This window comes from Protomyctophum parallelum, assembly GCF_964188405.1.
Source record: "Protomyctophum parallelum genome assembly, chromosome: 5".
Classification (NCBI taxonomy): Eukaryota; Metazoa; Chordata; class Actinopteri; order Myctophiformes; family Myctophidae; genus Protomyctophum; species Protomyctophum parallelum.
Genome location: NC_139702.1, coordinates 30,092,177 through 30,112,176, shown reverse-complemented (window position 1 = coordinate 30,112,176; position 20,000 = coordinate 30,092,177). Strand labels below are relative to the sequence as shown.

The 20,000-nt window shown below is 43.7% G+C and overlaps 2 protein-coding genes across 3 annotated transcripts in view; one reads left to right on the top strand and one right to left on the bottom strand.

Annotated features, from left to right (window-relative positions):
- vav1 (vav guanine nucleotide exchange factor 1) overlaps positions 1-570 on the bottom strand; it is a 27,275-nt gene extending 26,705 nt beyond the window's left edge. For both annotated transcript variants that reach the window (XM_083764554.1, XM_083764555.1), the window contains exon 1: positions 501-570. The gene's annotated coding sequence lies outside the window, so the exon portion shown is untranslated. The remainder of the gene's footprint in view (positions 1-500) is intronic.
- Positions 571-5,804: 5,234 nt separating this feature from the next.
- sh2d3a (SH2 domain containing 3A) overlaps positions 5,805-20,000 on the top strand; it is a 25,430-nt gene continuing 11,234 nt past the window's right edge. Inside the window, exons 1-8 of the mRNA XM_083764419.1 lie at positions 5,805-6,165; positions 6,314-6,405; positions 6,701-6,818; positions 9,467-9,525; positions 9,991-10,181; positions 17,697-17,736; positions 18,472-18,588; positions 19,712-19,857. Coding sequence (XP_083620545.1) covers positions 6,316-6,405; positions 6,701-6,818; positions 9,467-9,525; positions 9,991-10,181; positions 17,697-17,736; positions 18,472-18,588; positions 19,712-19,857 — 761 coding nt within the window. The 5' untranslated portion in view covers positions 5,805-6,165; positions 6,314-6,315. The remainder of the gene's footprint in view (positions 6,166-6,313; positions 6,406-6,700; positions 6,819-9,466; positions 9,526-9,990; positions 10,182-17,696; positions 17,737-18,471; positions 18,589-19,711; positions 19,858-20,000) is intronic.

The following is a 20,000-nucleotide window of genomic DNA, read 5'->3' as shown; positions in this document are numbered from 1 at the left end:
CAACTATACCATCAGCTCCCAGTATGTATACTGTACTTCTCGCACAGCTGTGCCAAATACATACTAATTTGGGGGTCATTGACATTGAAATGTTCAAGAACCCACTGATTTAAACAACATTATGAAGCAACAACACTTTTAGCAACAAAGCCCAAAACTACCAATTAGTGACTTTACAGAAAAACACATATAATAAGCAGACATGGCAACGCTGCTGTTAATCTGGCCTTTTGTGCACAAATATAAGCAAACTAAATGAACAATTGAGCCTTTTTCCACCACAAGAGTGAACCTCATGTGACTGTCTGCCTCAGAGGGAAGTTTCTTTACATCCTCTTGTGCTAATTAAAATATTTTCTTGCTTTGTTTTATTTTTACACAAAACTTCTGCCAGACATCTCGCAAACAATATTTCAACAAGAGTTTAATCTCACATTCTTTATGCTGAGTTTATGCCAAAGATGTTCTCTCACCCTCCTTCGTGCTATTTTGAGGTCGTCCTCGCTGCTGTGACTTCTGTTCTGTTGTCCTCTTGATGTTCAACCTCTCCTGCCTTCCTTCTCTCTCTGTCTCTCTGTTCTCTGTCTCTGTCTCTGTTCTCTGTCTCTGTCTCTGTCTCTGTCTCTCTCTCTCTCTCTCTCTCTCTCTCTCTTTCTCTCTCTCTCTCTGTGAGTGTTCTGCAGTTTTGCAGAGAGAGAGGGGAAGGCTTTTAACTTCATCATCACCCTGCAACTTCCTTTTTCCTCTGACACGCACACGCGCACACACACACACACACACACACACACACACACACACACACACACACACACACACACACACACACACACACACACACACACACACACACACACACACACACACACACACACACACACACACACACACACACACACACACACAGAGAGAGAGAGAGAGAGAGAGAGAGAGAGAGAGAGAGAGACAATACTCTTGGTGTGAATGCATCAGAGCAGAGGAAACAGTGATTAATTTATGACTTACTTGCAAATGTTGGCTTGTGTGTGCGTGTGCGTGTGCGTGCGTGCGTGTACAATACTGTGGACTGCACTACACCAGACCGCAGACAGATAAAGGAAGGGTAGCAGAATGATTCTCATAAAGTGACATTCACTTTTAGATGTGCACTAAGTTATTTTTTAACAATAATGGCCGATTTCATTGTGATGTGCTCTCGAACATAAACTAAATCGAATCATAGAGAGGTATATACTGATGAATAAAGTATTCATTCAAGTAAGTATTTCAGTATTTCAGTGGTTCTCAAACTTTTTCATGTCAAGGACCCCCAAATTGACACCAATTAGCCCACGGACCCCCATTTGAAAAGATATGGGGGGACCCCCATAATAGAAGATTTTTACGGCTCTAGCAGTGATTCTCAACCCGTTTTATTTCAAGGACCCCCAGCTTGACATTCATTAGTCTACGGACCCCCATTTAATTTCAATTAGGGATAATCGGTAGCATAATCGGAATTGGCCATATCCGGAAATGCCATATCGCTATCGGAATGGTCTCAAAATGATACAGATTATATAAATCGGTTTTCACCAACAAAAACAATCTAAATAAAAAAGAATGCTACATTTAATTTGTGTAGTAGTAGTAGTAGTAGTCATTCAGTTGTGAAAACAGACACAGGGAAAAGAGTGTTATGCTATACTATGCCATTCATTTATTGATTGAATACTTTTTTAACCCATTCTGACCTGAGATCAGATTCATACGAGGTTTCCACTGGATACACACTGGTCTGATTAACCCATTCTGACCTGAGATCAGATTCTAAAAATGTCAGTCGTTCTTCGATTTTTCAAAAATAGCAGACCTACAAGCTCGTAGCGCGCTATGAGCTTGTAGATCTGCTATTTTTAAATAGCTAAAGCATAACGTAATGTTCTTTGGGAGTGGCCCCTATAGGGCCTAGGCTTGTTTCCATTGTGGTCCTCTGTATAATATCGGAATCGGTCAGAATCAGTATCGGCAGATATGACCCTGCAAATAATCGGAGATCGGATATCGGTCATAATAATTTCATAATCGTGCACCCCTAATTTCTATCTCTGGGACCCCCCAATTTATATTGTAAAATCAATGTTAATTGAACTCTGAGAGTGTACAAATTGAACCAAATGTACCTCTTTGTGGGAGGGAAATCGAAAAATGTCGGGTTTAGGACCTAGTTAACCGAGTTAATCATAATAACAGTATGTTATTTCTTTAAACCTGGTGCAGGTGAAAGTAAAACTAATAAACTATACTAATAGCAGATATACAAGCAGATAATACTGTACAAGCTCATAGCACGTCACTTTGTGTCACGCTACAAGCTTGTAGTTCTGTTATTTTGTAAAACATTTTTAACTCACATCTTTGCTTCTGAGGGATCCCTAGCTGTAATCAAATATCTTTTTGAGATGGGGGATCCGTGGCCAAATGCATATTTTTTACATGAAAAAGTTTGAGAACCACTGATAGCAACATTTTTAATCAGCCTCAACTCTTAATGCAATACTAACCAACACAACTGCAGTGGTTTCAGTCAGTCTCTCTGCTCTTGTATTGAGAAATGTATTGGGCTGCATGTTTTGTGGTTGCGTAAGACCCCCTACTGGTGGTACTCAAAAGCGCAACATATCCATCAGCAGTAGTAGACATTTCAGTGCTTGCGTGACTGGCCTGGGGTTTGCATCCAGAGTAAGACATATTTAACAGTTTGCCGCAGGCCTGGGATTTCGTCATTTCATGGGCAACGCCATGTGGCCTTTGGTGTTGTAACTTGTAGCTTACATTTTGTAGGACACAAACTCACAAAGGCCAAATGCCAGCAGGAAGTCCACCAAAACAATGACTTTAAGTGGAGGAAGCGTATGAGCCTGTGGTTCCAGAACTAGGTAAAGTAGTTGCAGCGCTGTCACTTATACTCTAAGCGCTGTCACCCCTTCTAAGGACAACTAACCGCATGAACTTACAGGAAGTTGGTAATCAGTCATTGTGGTCCATACAATGTCTCACTTAAGGAGAGTTAAAGGGATATTTTACTTTCAAACATGTTTGGGGTCGTTTTAACGTCTACTCTGGCTTTTGTGAACATCCCAGACAGTTCTTAAGTTGCTTGATTCAGTATTTAAATATTTCATATTCATTTTATCAGACACGTGCCCTTCCTATACAAATGCATTGTAACTTCAAACGCCCTTTTAACCATGTTAGATTCATTGAAAACACACATCCTTAGTTCTGGTGACTTAGTCCTTTTAATTGTTTTTTTTTGGTCAGATGGGTAGGCCGCGAATGCTTTCGAAATTTTCATGGGCTTCCCAGATAAAGTTGGGAACCACTGATTTAGATAGCATTTTAGATTGCTATCTAAAGATTTCTCTTTATTTATGTGACTCTCGAGGTCGGAATAATGACATGGCACCAATATGGTTCATGCTTTCTCTGCTTATTCTGATCTCGCACTTGTAAGTCGATCTGAAAATAGCAAAAACCCTACAAGACCCTAAAAAGAACACATGCCAAAACAAACTGGTCAGCCTACTACTTGGCCTCACTCCTACAACTCACCTCACCCCTAATTTTGATAGGTTGGGATGGTTTAAGCCAGGTTACAGGTAGACGACAGAGTACAGCATCTTGCAATGAGCCCATGGTCGACTCTACAAGATATGCTACACCACAAAGACACCCATGTACCTGTCAAACTACTTCCTAAACGTCAACGCCAAAATAACATAGGCTTTCTTTCGGGTTATAAATCCTCTTAGCAGACCTTGTACTTTCCTGTGCTTTTTTTCTGCAAACTGTTATTAATCAATCAATCAATCAATCATCAACCACTCTACAGAGAGCCACGCAGCAACCTCAAACATGATACAGTTACATGTACCATTCCATCTCCACCTTCGGCCTCTCATCTCCTAGCCACTAAGAACATAGCAGACTGCGGGGACTGATTGGAGGAGTCTCCTCACTTCCTTCCTCTAGTCTAAAGGAGACATAAGCCGTGGCCTCCACATTGTTGCATCCTTCAAAGGGCTCTTTGAAGGATGCAACCCCTGAATTGGGACACAGCTATAGATACTCCAGACACATCTATCCACGATTCAGCAGGATGTCCTGAGACACACTAATTGCCTACGGATCTAAAACTAGAGACAGACGGTAGGCTAATGTGTGTCACACAGGTGTGATCTTTTTGTTCTTTGTTGGGTTTTAGACTAGTGTTATTCTATGTAGAATAGCCTGCTGTGGACAGGAAAGCAGCACTGCTGTATGATTACAATGCACCTGGTTCATCCAATGTGATTGCCAAATAAATAAACATAGATTAGATTAGATTACATTAACCACTTCCAAACATTCTAAAATACAAGATCATGGGCTTGTAGATCTGCAATTTTTCATTCAACACTGTTGTGTGATGATTTTGAAGTACCTGTACATCAGATAGCTAGAGACAAGATATTTTTTCATAAATTACATCATGCACAATTTCACAAGGTAATTCAAAGCTGTGCATAGTGCACTGCATACGGAATAAAAAGCCATTTTAATGATTGATACAGACTACAATAAAATGGCATAAAGGCATAAAAGGTCAAAGTGCACTTAAAGTTAAACTTTTTCCTTATTACAATACTGTAACTCAGCACAGTGTTCACCTGCTCCGCACACTACTGTACTTCACCACTAGAGGCCAGTCTGATACACAATATTGATTCACTGCAGAGACAGATACACTCTCTCCACCATAGACTGTGGTCTACACTCTCTGAAAGGTTGAGAATCACTAATATAGTCTACATTAGTGATTCTCAACAGTTTCAGGCCGCGACCCCCCAAAATAATCACTTTTGGACTGGGAACCCCCCAAAATAATCACTTTTGAACTGGGAACCCCCCAAAATAATCACTTTTGAACTGGGAACCCCCCAAAATAATCATATTTGAATTAGGGACCCCCAAAATAATCACATTTGAACTGGGGACCCCCCCCCCCCAAATAATCACTTTTGAACTGGGAACCCCCCAAATTAATCATATTTGAACTGGGGACCCCCCCAAATAATCACATTTGACTGGGGACCCCCCCCCCCCCCCCCAAATAATCACATTTGACTGGGGAGTCGGGACCCCCCCAAATAAAAACATTTGAACTGGCGAGTGGCGACCCCCCATACCCTCATGACAAGCACTTGTTATTGTAGGAGTTGAGGCATTACACTTTGTTTGACTCTGTTCCACTTGTGAAAATAGCCGACCTACAAGCTCACAACGCCTAGCAATGCGAGGCGTTGTGAGCTTGTATATTGGCTATTGTCTTTTGTTATGTAATATTTGACAATTTATAGCTATAGCAGACACACAGACATGCACGCACGCACGGCAAACAGATCAAACTACTGCCTCTTTTCTCGATCCAACATCCGCTTGTTGACATACAGACATCTTCCTGACAAATCTTCTCCTCTCCTCTCCTCGTCTTTCCCCCCCAACCCCCAACCCCACCACCACCAATAAGCATGTGAGAATCTTGCCCCAACTCGCTCTCTCCACCTCCCCACCGGTCCCAAGTCAGCATTCCATCCCGCTATGATTGGTCGTCGCACCGGGACACTGTGTCAGTGTGCCTGGTGCACATTATGATTGGTCTTTTACTAGCTGAGCCCCACAGGTTTGAGGGGGAGCGGGCTTCTCCTTCTGGTGGTACCCTCAGACAGACACACCCTCAGACAGACCCACAGAAAGACACAGAGAGAAGTATTCCAGCCGGGGAAAACTGGATTGTCAGAGTAAGTAGCACAGTAGCTGCTAAGCAAAGAAGTGAGATAGAAAGATAGACAGAGGACTCGGAGGAGAAGAAGAAGAAGAAGAAGGAGGAGGAGGAGGAGGAGATGAAGACACCATGAACTAGAGAGAGAGAGACAGAGAGTTTACCGGGGTAAAATCAGGATTGTCAGAGACAATAACACAACAGCTGCTAAGCAAAGAAGTGAGATCGAAAGAGAAGAAGAAGACGGCACCATGGAATAAGAGAGAGAGAGAGAGAGAGAGAGAGAGAGAGGGAAAGAGAGGGAGGAGAGGACAGAGAAAGTAAGCAAGTTTGAGAGTCCTGGAGAAGTGTTTGTCACTAAGCAGGTAGGTGCTACATAGCTGCTGCATGTCAAATCCAGGTGGTACAAGGTGGTCTGTGTTTCACTCACTGCATGCCACTGCTTCTCACCCTCGTTTGACCCCGGACCACCAGGGGTCATTTCTGTGTCTGTTTTCTTTTTTCTCGTTGTAGACATGAGTAATCGCTCCATTGCCTGGTGGCTGAGACAGATTGGCCTGCCCCAGTACACCAAAACACTGGAGAGTGAATACTATGGACTGGAGGTGTGTGTGTGTGTGTGTGTGTGTGTGTGTGTGTGTGTGTGTGTGTGTGTGTGTGTGTGTGTGTGTGTGTGTGTGTGTGTGTGTGTGCGTGCGTGTGTGTGTGCGCGTGTGTGCGTGTGTGTGTGTGGTGCTACTTGTGAGTTTTTGTCACCCTGTCTGCCCGCCAGGCAATATATCTTCATTAACGTTTAATGTTTCTATGCCTTCCTTTAAAACATCTCTTCTATGTGTCCATTTGTGTGTGTGTGTGTCGTGTGTGTGCGTGCGTGCGTGTGCTTGTGCGTGCACTGTCCAGGGCCTGCTCAGTGTAAGTGATGGAGAGCTGAAGGAGGTAGGGATAGATGACGCCACGCACAGAGCCACCATCCTCACCCAGCTCCTCAGACACAGGCAGAGACTGGACCCACACTATGGTGACACACACGCACGCACGCCACACACACACGCACACACACACACTGCCATCTGCCGTCATCCAGGCGGATTCTTCTAGTTCTTGCCCTTAGGGCATCTTACGGTTAGTATGATCAAATAGGGCGTTACTTAAAATATGGAGATAAGAGGTTTCTGCCTGACAGCAACAATACTGAAGTTGCAGTACCAGTAGCATAGTGCTTTTTCTCCACCACAGGATGGCTGCCAATGATAGACAGTATATTCTGTATTCTGACATATTTAAGGAATGGTTTCTTTCTGAGCTGCAGCTATATAACCTACAGTATAGCTCTGACATGGTATTTAGGACTAGGAGTGCTTGGTATTTTGACCGTGGTCATAAAGGCTTCCTCACTGGTTCCCAAACGCTGGGTCGGTCCTGGTCGGTCCTGGTTCCCAAACGCTGGGTCGGTCCTGGTCGGTCCTGGTTCCCAAACGCTGGGTCGGTCCTGGTTCCCAAACGCTGGGTCGGTCCTGGTCGGTCCTGGTTCCCAAACGCTGGGTCGGTCCTGGTCGGTCCTGGTTCCCAAACGCTGGGTCGGGAGTCGGGACTCAAGGTTGGGTCATGGATCAATAATGGGTCCCTTTATTTTTTTACTATTTCAGAACATTCCCAAAAAAGCTAAACCTTTCAGATTTTCTTTTCAGTAATTTCACGAAGAAATCATCGAAAATGTTTTTTTTACATAAATACTATTTTCACTAGTTTGGATTTTTATTTTTATTTTTTGGGTCACAGCAGGCTAAAAGGTTTGGGAACCACTAGTACAGTATAGCTATGCCTCTGACATGGTATTTAGGAGTGCTTGGTATTTTGACGGTGGTCATAAAGGCTTTCTCTAGGCTAGAGTCAAAGGTGCAGGCTACCTCTGTCTCTCTCTCACACGTACACGACTAACCAACTGATCCCTCTCCTCCTCAGACCATATTGTATCATCATCATATACTCACTATTTCTAAATTAAGGACTTTTAAGACATTATAATAACTGTAAAATAAAAGAAATACAATAAATTAAGATCATTGCTGCGTTAAATCAAACAAGCAAAAAATATTGGCCAAATTGTCTAATCATTATACGAAAGAGGTACACATTTTGAAAATAGCTGTAGGCTCACAAGTAACGCATTGTAGGTCACATTGTAGATCAGTTATTTCCACAATATTTATCTGTCAAAAATAATGCCTCAACTGTTACAATTACAGGGTGCAGTTCAAATGTGATTATTTTGGGGGGTCGCGGCCTGAAAAAGTTGAGAACTGCATAGTGCATTGACACACATACAATCAACCCATGACAAATTGACAGTTCACATCCATTATGTGACACCTACAGTATGTATGTCACAGATACCCCATGTGGGAGTGGAGGGGTCTTAGCACTAAGTATAAATATGGTTTCCCCTACCAGATCATTGAAGTCATGGCCAAGATTTGTAATCATTTATGTCCAAACTAGTGCTTTAACCACTTTAGTTTAGTTACGTGTATTAGCTTATTTCGGTCACAAGCCATATACAATTATTTCATACAATAAAAAACGAAAACAAAGAAAAACAAACTTTCAATCCGGTGTCCCTATTTTAGCCATGCTATTAGATAAAGACCTTTAAAATGTGATTATTCACTTAAGATGAAAATGGAGTCTAGTCATCGCAGCACCTCACAGCCCTGAGTGATGAAGCCCTGAGGGCATCTTGCTCCTGTCACACATTACAGCCAGCGTAGAAAGTTCAATGATCACATTCCTCGCAGTGAGAGAGAGAAACTGCACATACAGTATAGCCAGCAGCTAAACAGAACAATCATTGAGGTGTGAGAGGCAAGCTCCATGCAGAATACACAACCATTGCTGTCGCCAGCACAATGGGAACGGCTAGACCAGTGTTCGGACGAAATCGCCATGGGTCAATCTACTACTGTAAATAGTGACCCAGGCACCTATGGCTATAGAGACTCCTCCTGTTAACAGAACAAACATACATCTATAGCAATGACTACTGTCTATAGATATGCTATTTTCAGAGATACCAATATCACTGGGTAGAAACTCGCCCCATATTTGCATACTGGGCCCCGATTGGTGTCCCACAACTTTCGGAAGCAGTTTAAACCAATCACAACCGAGCAGGGCCAGACCAATCTGCCAAAGGCTTTTATTTATTTTTGAATTGGTAAAAGGAAAGGAAAGGTACTATGTTTACCCAGGGTAACTGGACTAAGCTCAAGAACTTGTTTATAGCCAGGCCCTGCTCATAGAACATTTCATGGTAGAGGTTCAATGCCTTGTCCAAGGGCACTTCAGCGGTGGTCATTTTAACGTGCCGGTCCGGGGATACGAACTAGCGACCTTCCGATATCAAGACCGCTCCGCAAACCGTTCGGCCACCGCTGCCACATTAGTCTGGTTTCCAGGCTGAACTGAGAGGAATACCGTGTTCCTCCATAGTGTTAAATCCTCCCGCCGAAACTCTAAGGCAGTAGTTCTCAAACATTTTTGGCAAAAACTTTAGAACTTTTTTGTTTATATAGCACATCAAATCAGAACCGTAGGGTTTGCGGGTAAACAACTCAATGTGTGTGTTGTATTCACTGACTTTGTGTCTTGGTCCTTTGGGTGGCTCAGGTGGGACGTTGGAGCGCAGAGTGACCAGGAAGTACTCCTTAGGCTCCTCTATGGACCTGGTGAGAACACGCACATGCACACGCACGCACACACACACACACACACACACACACAGGGAGAACAGTGAAAACACGCATTAACCACTTCAGCCGTATACATTTCGGCCATTTGAAAATGGCGAGCTTGTAGATCTGCCATTTCCAAATGATCTTTTATACATTTGAAAACTTCTGAAAAACTTCTGACATTCTGCATAATGAATACTTTTTACTTTTTTACATTTTGACACCAATACATTTGTACTTTTAGTACACTTTGAATTCCTGACGTCTACTTACATGGTAACAGAGTACAATGTACCAATACAAATACAGCACAATAGACCACACTAGAAGAAAGAACCCGACAGGATAGCCTTTCTCCTAAGACCATTCATGTGTCACCTGTGCCGTCGTAAAGACAAATGCAAACAGACCGACGCTCAAAGAGACTACGTCTGTCTGTCTGTGTTGTTTCCTGTACAGGTGAGGTCCAGGAAGGATGTGTTCCGTCAAAGCCTTATGCCCCGCCTCCGCCTCCGTTCAGACAAAACCACAGTAGTCTCCGCCTCCTGCGTGCAGCTCCGCCCCCTGGACGAGGACCTCGGTGGTGGTGTGTCTGGAACAACAACAACAACAGACCATCACAGTGAGGACACTCAGGACAGCAAACGCAGGTATAGGTTATAGGGACCACCACCACCCCACAACCATTATGGATCTTTTTCCTCTAAAGTCTACACAAGATTAATCACCTCACAGGTCCATGTCTGAAGAAAGTCTAGGGTTAGAGAAAGAGTGTTACTGTTTGAATACAGATATATTGTTGTTGGGGCAGAAACATTTTATCTTCATATTCTAACTTGTATTTAATTTTTCATAAAGTAACGCCGCTACTTGATCATACTACAGTCACACACAAGTATCAAAAGTAGCTCTGTTTTTTGAGCTAGTAGATCTGCTACCCTTGACATTTTTTAATTTGAATACTATAAAAGTTACAGTTTTATTTTATGGTTTCCACCCGACAGAGAGGATATTATTAGGCCCACTCTATTGCTCATTATGAGAGAGCACGTCTCAGTGGCTCTTGGCTACATGTGTTGCTTTGTGGCTTATCATTAACCAGCGCCTCCAGCGCTATATAAACCCTGCTTGTCAACAGTAGAGAAATGTTCGTAGGTATAATAATAATAAGGCTATACATAATGTTATTTCCACACAGAACTTTGTGTCATCTTACTTTTTACCTACACACCAGCATAATAATAGGCTAATGGCCATCATTTCTCATAAAGACAGTAGCTTTTCGTTTGACTCTCGGAAGTATAGGCCTGTCCCTCTGGGATAATGAAGTTCTGCGTACTTTGACTGCTTAGTGCTTACTTATTATGTGCTGCTTTTTCGAAAAAAGAAAGAGAGAAAAAATATAAATAAAAAGATATTAGGTATATTTAAATATTACAGAGGCATATGGCTCTAATTATGTGAAAGTTAAGGTACACCCCGAGCCATTCTGCAATTCATTGTTTTAAAAGGATTCGGATAACATTAAAATTCTATATTGTCTTTGTTCGGGTGGAAACCGAAAACTGGTTTTAGGATTCAAACCGCTTTGTGCCACATTTCGAGCTTGTATATCTGTGACTTTTGTACTTGACGCAGTAGCCTGACAGTGTGTCGAAGTTTTGAGTCCAGATCCCGACAGACTTTGCTGGGTGTCATACTCACCATGTCTCTCTCACAGTTTCCTGTCTAACTTCACTTCACTCTCAATAATGGCATAAGTTCCCCCAAAAAATTGAGAGGTTTCTGCCCGACAGCAACGACAATGTAAAAGTTCAGGTACACAAACCCATTGCACAATTCATTGTGGAAATGGGTTTAAAATAATTCAGATTCAAATTTGATTGGCAGCAGCTACATCTTTCTACTCTCAGATCTACTGTCTGAGACTGTGACAACTGGAAAGCTGTGTCCTCTCTCAAAAAGAGTCAAGTTCAGACGAATCTCTGCTGGTAAAATGTGGTTGTAGCTGGTAGCTTAACGGGATCAGGACTGATTCAGGAGTCATGGGGATGTGTAGAGGCTTAAGGCCTGTCTGTCTGTCTGTTCTGTAATCCATCTCTGAGACGGACCACTCAGCTATCTCACTGGTTCCAAACAGTGGGTCAGGACCCATTTGTGGGTCGCGACTCGCGGACCAATGTTTACAGGTCACAAGTAAATATCCCTTTATTTATTTTTATTCCACACAAAAAAACAACAACATACAAGCTCACAATGCAGATACGTTGTGAGCTTGTAGATCTGCTATTTTCTCTAGTTTTTGTCACAGGCAACATTCATTAAATTTTGGGTCTTGAGCTATTAAGTTTGGGAACCATTGATCTAACTCTCTAGTTCTCAAAGTGAGGTCTGGGGAACCCCATGGGGGTCCTTACTCCTTTCCCAGGGGGTCCCCAGCAAAATGAGTTCATATAGCATCAAAATCTGTTTTTAACCACTTTAACTCTAGCCTATACATGTACATCAGCTTTTGTTTTCATCTTGGAAAACATTTGGCAAAAAATATATTCAGGTGGTGAGGTCCTGCATGGTAGCCTATGTCTGTGGGCTGGGTTTAATGAAAACTAGGTTAGAGACTGGTGTAATCCATCTTCTCTAGTCTGACCTACACAGAACAGTCAACACACACAGTCACTGATCTATAACTGAAGGAGAGTCAGTCCATAAACAATACATCTGTATTCATTTCATGCCTCCTGTCCTGACACAGTAAATCAGACAAGCATGCGTGCGTAGCCTAGCCTGCTGTTTGCACAACACCTTACCCTTGAGCCAGAAGTTGAGCAATAACCTTCAGTTGCCTCAGTAGAGCCTATTGACACTAGCTATCCTAACAAACAGACAATTATCTGGCCTTATCTGGCCCAAAACAGGAGATTTAGTAGTATAAAGCAAAAGCGGCACCATGTGGTTTGAGTATTGGGCTCTATTACATGTTTTACACCGACATTGGTGATCTATCGAAATGTGGAGCTCCAGGCTAAAGCCTAAGGAGGCCGTCTTTATCCAGGACCTTTTCCTCCGAGGTGGAAAGTTGGTCAGTGGTCATTGGTCAGTATGGTGACGCGAGTCGAGGTTATCCGGGACCAAAAGGCAGGCTAGTTTCGTCACAAATACAAGACTATATGAGACCTATCACAAGCTCACTGATTCTAGGTCTGCTATTATGAATGCGCCAATGCGGGGCATGCAAAAAGCGAAAGAAAAAGAAAGAAAGAAAACTACGGGAAATTTATCCAAGTTGCAAAACAGCGCCCCTGTGGTCTCAGGATTCAACAAGGCCACTAATGTCGGCGATAACGCCGTGGTGCCGATAGATAGACAGACACGACACACAGGTGAGCCCTCCCCTCCACCCCTCCCCTCCCGCGGTGAGGTCGGTATCTGAGGAATGCCTCCTGCAGAATGCAGATAGCAGGCCGCGTTCCAGAGCCTCTCTGCCCGGGGCGGAGACAGCCTGGGACAGCCTGGAACAGGGGAAGACTCGGGGAGAACTTGTGGGAACTCGTCCGAGGAGGGGAGAGGCGAGGCTGACGGGGACGGGACGGGACGGGGGAGACAGAGGCTGGACGGGACGGGAGAGGGAGGGACCAGGAGTCGCACACACACATACAGCTGTTGTTGTTGGGTGTGTTTGTGTGTCAAATCGTGAACTGATAGCCGAACCAAACCGCTGGATAGAAGAACAAACAAATAAACAATGTGCGACTGCGAGACGAGGGTTCTTTGAGTTGGGACTGAGTGACAGGTAAGAACATCTGGATAAACTTGACTTTTTGACAGCTTATAAAGTCTGTTCTCTCTCTCTCTCTCTCTCTCTCTCTCTCTCTCTATCGCAATGTGACAGTTGCTTTGTGTAATTTAATATGTGGAGGCTTGTCTGTGCACGTTGTCGCGTTTAGGTTTGAGTCTTGACTAGTATCAAATATGTTGAGGGGAAAAGTCTTTAAACTAAAATTATATAATAGCCTAGTTTAAAAAAGATAGTTTAAAATCTAGGTGACTGTGCTGCTCCTCTTGTCTTGGGCCAGTTCACCTGTTATAACACCCTTGACCCAGTTTTAAGTCATGCTCATGTTGTTTCTATTGGGGTTTTACCTATTCTATAGTTGTGAAACGCCTATATAACACTCCCCTATCACAGTGGAAATTACAGTTTTGCTTTAAAAGTTACAGTTACAGTTACAGTTACAGTTACAGTTACAGTTACAGTTACAGTACAACACTGACGCACAGGTGTGTTTTCCAGCCAGGTGTAGCCAACGCCCCTTCAACAGAACAGAATGGCTCACTAAACCTACTGTTGCTTATCTTTCTGGATCTGGGCCACCGGCCATACTGTATTATGACGTGACTGTATAAATCCTTTACTTTTCCTATACTTTTGTGTGCGTGCTGTGTAATATCTGAACAGTAGTAAATTAAATTACCCCCGAATTGATATGTATTTGGCACCCCACCATCTAAAAGAAGTTTGTGCCAGGGACCCCCCCAGAGGCAAAGATTTGAGTTATATAAAAAAGTTTCCTTTAAAAAAAAAAAATTCAAGCATTTGCACAAATATAGCAGATCTACAATGAGATTGTATATCTGCTATTTTTGAATAGCCAAAGTATATGGTTAAACTAGTGATTGTGATGCTGTACCAACTACTTTTGCTGTGGTCCCCCTGGTACTCCCCAACACCCAAGGACCACTGGGGGTCCCCAGAGCCCACTTTGAGAACCATGTCGTGTACTGTCTCTGCATTAGTATATTATGTGTACAGTGGTCCTTACATTTTCATGTCAAGAAGGATGCCGTAAATTTATATTTATGGCCGTGTGGACCCTGATCTGAAAATAATTTGTGCCAGGGAACATCAGAAGAATTTGTGTTGGAATTGTTCCAAATCATTCCAACATTTCATTTGCCTCTTTAAGTCATATATTTTGGCCAAATTGTGATAGCCTATCTCACTCTACTCTCCTAAAACTGCTGATTCACCCTGCCTCTATCAGAATGCTTGTTACATTCCAAATAACTAGCCAACTAGCCAATCTATAAGGCGTTGTTGTGGCCTTGTAGATCAGCTATTATTGAATAGCTTGATACAGGTGAAGTGGTAAAAGCTTTGATGCTGTATATTAAGTCATTTTGCTGGGGAGTCGGGATCCCCCTGGAATTTATTCAGGTTGTATTTATTTACGCTAAGATCCAGCCTAGGGGTCCGGTCACTATAGCTGTAATCTCTCAGAGACTCATACAGATCCAGCCTAGGGGTCCGGTCACTATAGCTGTAATCTCTCAGAGACTCATACAGATCCAGCCTAGGGCTCCGGTCACTATAGCTGTAATCTCTCAGAGACTCATACAGATCCAGCCTAGGGGTCCGGTCACTATAGCTGTAATCTCTCAGAGACTCATACAGATCCAGCCTAGGGGTCCGGTCACTATAGCTGTAATCTCTCAGATCCAGCCTAGGGGTCCGGTCACTATAGCTGTAATCTCTCAGAGACTCATACAGATCCAGCCTAGGGGTCCGGTCACTATAGCTGTAATCTCTCAGATCCAGCCTAGGGGTCCGGTCACTATAGCTGTAATCTCTCAGAGACTCATACAGATCCAGCCTAGGGGTCCGGTCACTATAGCTGTAATCTCTCAGAGACTCATACAGATCCAGCCTAGGGGTCCGGTCACTATAGCTGTAATCTCTCAGATCCAGCCTAGGGGTCCGGTCACTATAGCTGTAATCTCTCAGAGACTCATACAGATCCAGCCTAGGGGTCCGGTCACTATAGCTGTAATCTCTCAGAGACTCATACAGATCCAGCCTAGGGGTCCGGTCACTATAGCTGTAATCTCTCAGAGACTCATACAGATCCAGCCTAGGGGTCCGGTCACTATAGCTGTAATCTCTCAGAGACTCATACAGATCCAGCCTAGGGGTCCGGTCACTATAGCTGTAATCTCTCAGAGACTCATACAGATCCAGCCTAGGGGTCCGGTCACTATAGCTGTAATCTCTCAGAGACTAGGGGTCCGGTCACTATAGCTGTAATCTCTCAGAGACTCATACAGATCCAGCCTAGGGGTCCGGTCACTATAGCTGTAATCTCTCAGAGACTAGGGGTCCGGTCACTATAGCTGTAATCTCTCAGAGACTCATACAGATCCAGCCTAGGGGTCCGGTCACTATAGCTGTAATCTCTCAGAGACTAGGGGTCCGGTCACTATAGCTGTAATCTCTCAGAGACTCATACAGATCCAGCCTAGGGGTCCGGTCACTATAGCTGTAATCTCTCAGAGACTCATACATGTAGTTTGTTGTTGGTAGGAATAAACACAGAAGCACCCAGGAGGAAGTGGACTATGAAAGGGGAGGAGCCAAACAGAGTTCCTGTATCTACACAAAAATGGAGGAGGTGGTGCCCACCATCAAGCCCCCCCCCCCCCCCCCCCCCCCCACACACACACACACACACACACACACACACACACACACGTTCACTGAATTGGTTGCCAGATTGCAATAAGTGTAACATAGAAAACTGACTCTCTCCTTCCCAGTCCCCAAACAGCCAGTCCAGTCCACCAAGCAGGTTTAAAAAAAAAACCAAAGCCATGAGGCCGATTTGAACATTTTTAAGTGGCATTTCTTCCTCGGCCTATAGTGGGAATGTGTGTGCATAATTTCACGGAAATCGCACACTGTGATTTGAGGCATTTTGTTCAAAACGGACCAATCCTGCAAACTTTGGAAGGCAATCTTAGCCAATGGGGAATGTAGGGAACAGGCGAGTCTGGCGATGAATAATGAAGACATCCGAGAACTCAAATGGTGACAACCAGCTTTATAGTTGAGAACATGGTCGCAGGAGCCAATCAGCAGCCAGGATCCCCTTACTAGTCAACCACTCACATTCAGACAGGATCATAAAGCCTGGGAGGCCGCGGGAGTGGATGATAACTTACGTCATGTTGTAGTCTGGTTTGTAGTCATCAGGCCGAAACCCCCAAACCGGAATAATAATGAACCAAAATAATTCCCTCCATCATAATTTCTTCAAGTACGGTACCTCTTGAAATAGTTTGTTTGGTATATCCATATTTTATTACAACTCGTAGTGACTGGCGAGCCCAACAAACTGACAAAGCGACGCATCTAACGGTCTAAACCACACCTAGACAGGAACCCACGGGTGATTTAGGAACACAGACCAGGCTTTTCCTCCGAGGTGGAAAATGTGGTGATGCGAGGTTACCTGCTAACAAATCACTCAATCAGCGACACATACCCATACAAATGAGGGGGGGGGGGCATGCACAGTGCAAGGGGAAGTATACATGACCCTAGGGTCATAATTTCATAACAACCCCTCAAGAAGAAGCCACAGTATAATCACAATATAATAATATATCACAGCCTAGATTGTATATTGTACATTTTATAACAAGGTATCCTTTTGAGAACCACTGTCTCTGCCCAAAACGGTTCCTTTTCAGGATTCAAATAAAACAAATCACACTAGTGTGTGAAGTGAGGGCGCTCTTATCATCATACATCCTACATCATCACGTTCCATGCTCGGCCAATCAAATCATCACATTCTGTGGTACAAACACACAAGGCTGTGCATAGGAGGAGGGGCTATAGCGCTCCTCAAAAAATGCTAACCCAGCTCAAAACAATTTCGAGCTCGCGGATCTGCCACATTTGAGCGACACACCGTTGTACGATCAAGTAGGTAGTAGAGTTCATTTACGAGAGAAATAATCACAAAAAATAGGTTTCTGCCTGACCACTACGAAATGATAGCCTACCTAAGGGTTCGTGCCAGTTCTGACTGTCCTGAGCTGTACCGTACATTATGAGGGGTCTATCCATGGGCCCTTGTCTCTACAAGACAGGCAGGAAGCCGGAAGGAGAGAGAAAGGAAGGAAGGATGCAGGCTATTAAAGGAGTGTCAGACTCTCTCTGGTGTTATAATGACAGAGGCAGACCTTGGCACTTGGCAGCGGCCTTGTTTCCACCGAGGTCCTGCTCTTGTTCTGTGGGGTGAAAACACGATGGCGTCATCTGCCATTCCCCCGAGATAGTTTCAGTATTATAATGTTTGAAACGGCCTTGTGTTGTTTTTCAGCAAAAGGAGGAGTGTGGCCGCATACCTCAGCCAGCTGAAGGTGAGAGGCTATACGTACTGTCCATCTCTGTCTCTCTCTTGCCAACTATCTTGCTAAATCTCTCCATCTATAGTTGCGATTACAAGATTTAAGTTGACGATTAATTGTCATATAAATAATTGCGATTAATGATTTAATTGTATATATATTTTTATACCGTATATACTTTTTTTCATTGAACGGAATCTCATTGAACAGAATCTCAATAAAACGATACCTTTCATTTTGGCCTTTTAGGCCTCGTAATCAAAAATTGCACAGACAGGACTTTTTTTTTTTTAAATAGAGGAAATAGCTGATCTACAAGCTTACAAAGCGAACCAAGTAAGTTTGTAGATTATTATTATTATTTCAGCTTTTTGAAAATGTATCAACATTTTTCAACGTGGAAACGATTATGAAAATAATTGTGATTAGAGGATTATGTAATAATCAACAGGCCTAATTATCTCTCTCTGTCCATCTCGACCTCTCTCTGCCACTCTCCAACTATCCTGCCACATCTCTCTTGTCTATCTTTTGTGAGCTATATTTCTCTCTGTCAACTTGCTCTTCCTCTGTCTATCTTGTCTCTGTTTACCTCTGCAAACTGAGTTTGTCTTTCATTACATCTCTCACTCCATCAGTATACACACCTGATACTACGGCTGTGGCAATATCATGTGTGTGTGTGTGTGTGTGTGTGTGTGTGTGTGTGTGTGTGTGTGTGTGTTTGTGTGGGTGTGCGTGCGCCAGGTGTTCGGTGGTCGTAAAGACATGGATAGCCTGAAGAAGGAGCTGGAAGAGGAGCTGAAGTTAAGCACAGACGACCTGAGGAGCCACGCCTGGTACCATGGACCTCTGCGCAGAGAGGTATTATTGCGACTGCAGGTTGCATTTACTATGAAAACCTGTCTGTCCATCTGTCAGGTCACGCCACCATGTATGACCTCATCAAACCCTGTAACACTCAAGACACGCTCCATATATGGCCAGTACATAATTCATTCCATTATGTCGATCTGACCCCCCCTATGCCAAAGCGCCAGCGCTCGCCCAGCAGTCTGCCGTCACCTAGACGGATGCGCGCACGGGACCTCTCGACTTCAGGAATTTGAATCCTGAAAAGAGTTTTACATTTGTACATAATGAGGTTTCCACCCGCCAGAGGCAATATGCTGTAGATCAGTTGTCCTCAAACCTTCTTTAAGTAACCCCTGGGGGTCCCGCTTTGGGGACCGCTGCTGTAGATGGATTCAGGCTGGGCTGTAAACACAGCTGCTGTCCTCAAAGTAAACGTTACAACAGCCTTTGTGAATTTCCTGCTTTGGGGAAATGACACACACCGCCAGCCGAACAATTGTTAATTAACTATAGCTAACTAGCCAGCATATACAGTACACACAATATGCTGCTGCTGTTGTTTTAGATTGTCTTTTGTTTTGACGTATGCAGCTGGCAGGAGGTGTCTCCTGCTGTCAACAGTATGACTCTATATACCGTTGAATAACAAAAGTTAGAATATGGAGATGAGGTTTCTGCCTAACGATACATACATATACGTACGTACGTACATGCATTATGCACACAGACGTATAGATGTATGTGCAATACTACTAGTATGTATTAACATAGACTACGTGTGTAAACCAGGCACCAGTTTTCATTGTCTGCCTTTGTTCACATTTGGCTTTCAAGAGGAGCAAAGTACAAGAACTCTCACAAAGTACAGTCTCTCGCACGCTCGCACACGCACACACACACACACACACACACACACACACACACGCACACACACACACACACACACATTGAGGCCATATGGACAATGCCGTGGCCCATGGTATTTATTACACCAGGTTGTGTGCAGATGAATGACAATCTTTTAACGACCCACTTGGGGCTGGCGGTGTCCTTGTTGTCTCGTTTTGCATTCAGCCAATGCAGAATGGAAGATTGTAATTATACCATTAAATGATATGCTTCTCCTCTCTAGGGTGCAGAGTCTCTGTTGGAGAGGGACGGGGACTTCCTGGTCCGGGACTCAAGCTCCGCCCCCGGGGACTACGTCCTGAGCTGCTATTGGAGGGATGAGCCCATGCACTTCAAGATCATCCGCGTGGTCCTACGGCCCAAGAAGGTGTGTGTGTGAAACAAAAGATTTTTCAAAAATAGCAGACCTACAAGCTCGTAGCACGCCACTCGGTGGCGCGCTATGACCTTGTAGATCTGCTATTTTTCAATAGCTAAAGTATAACATAATGCTTAGTTAAAACACCAAAACG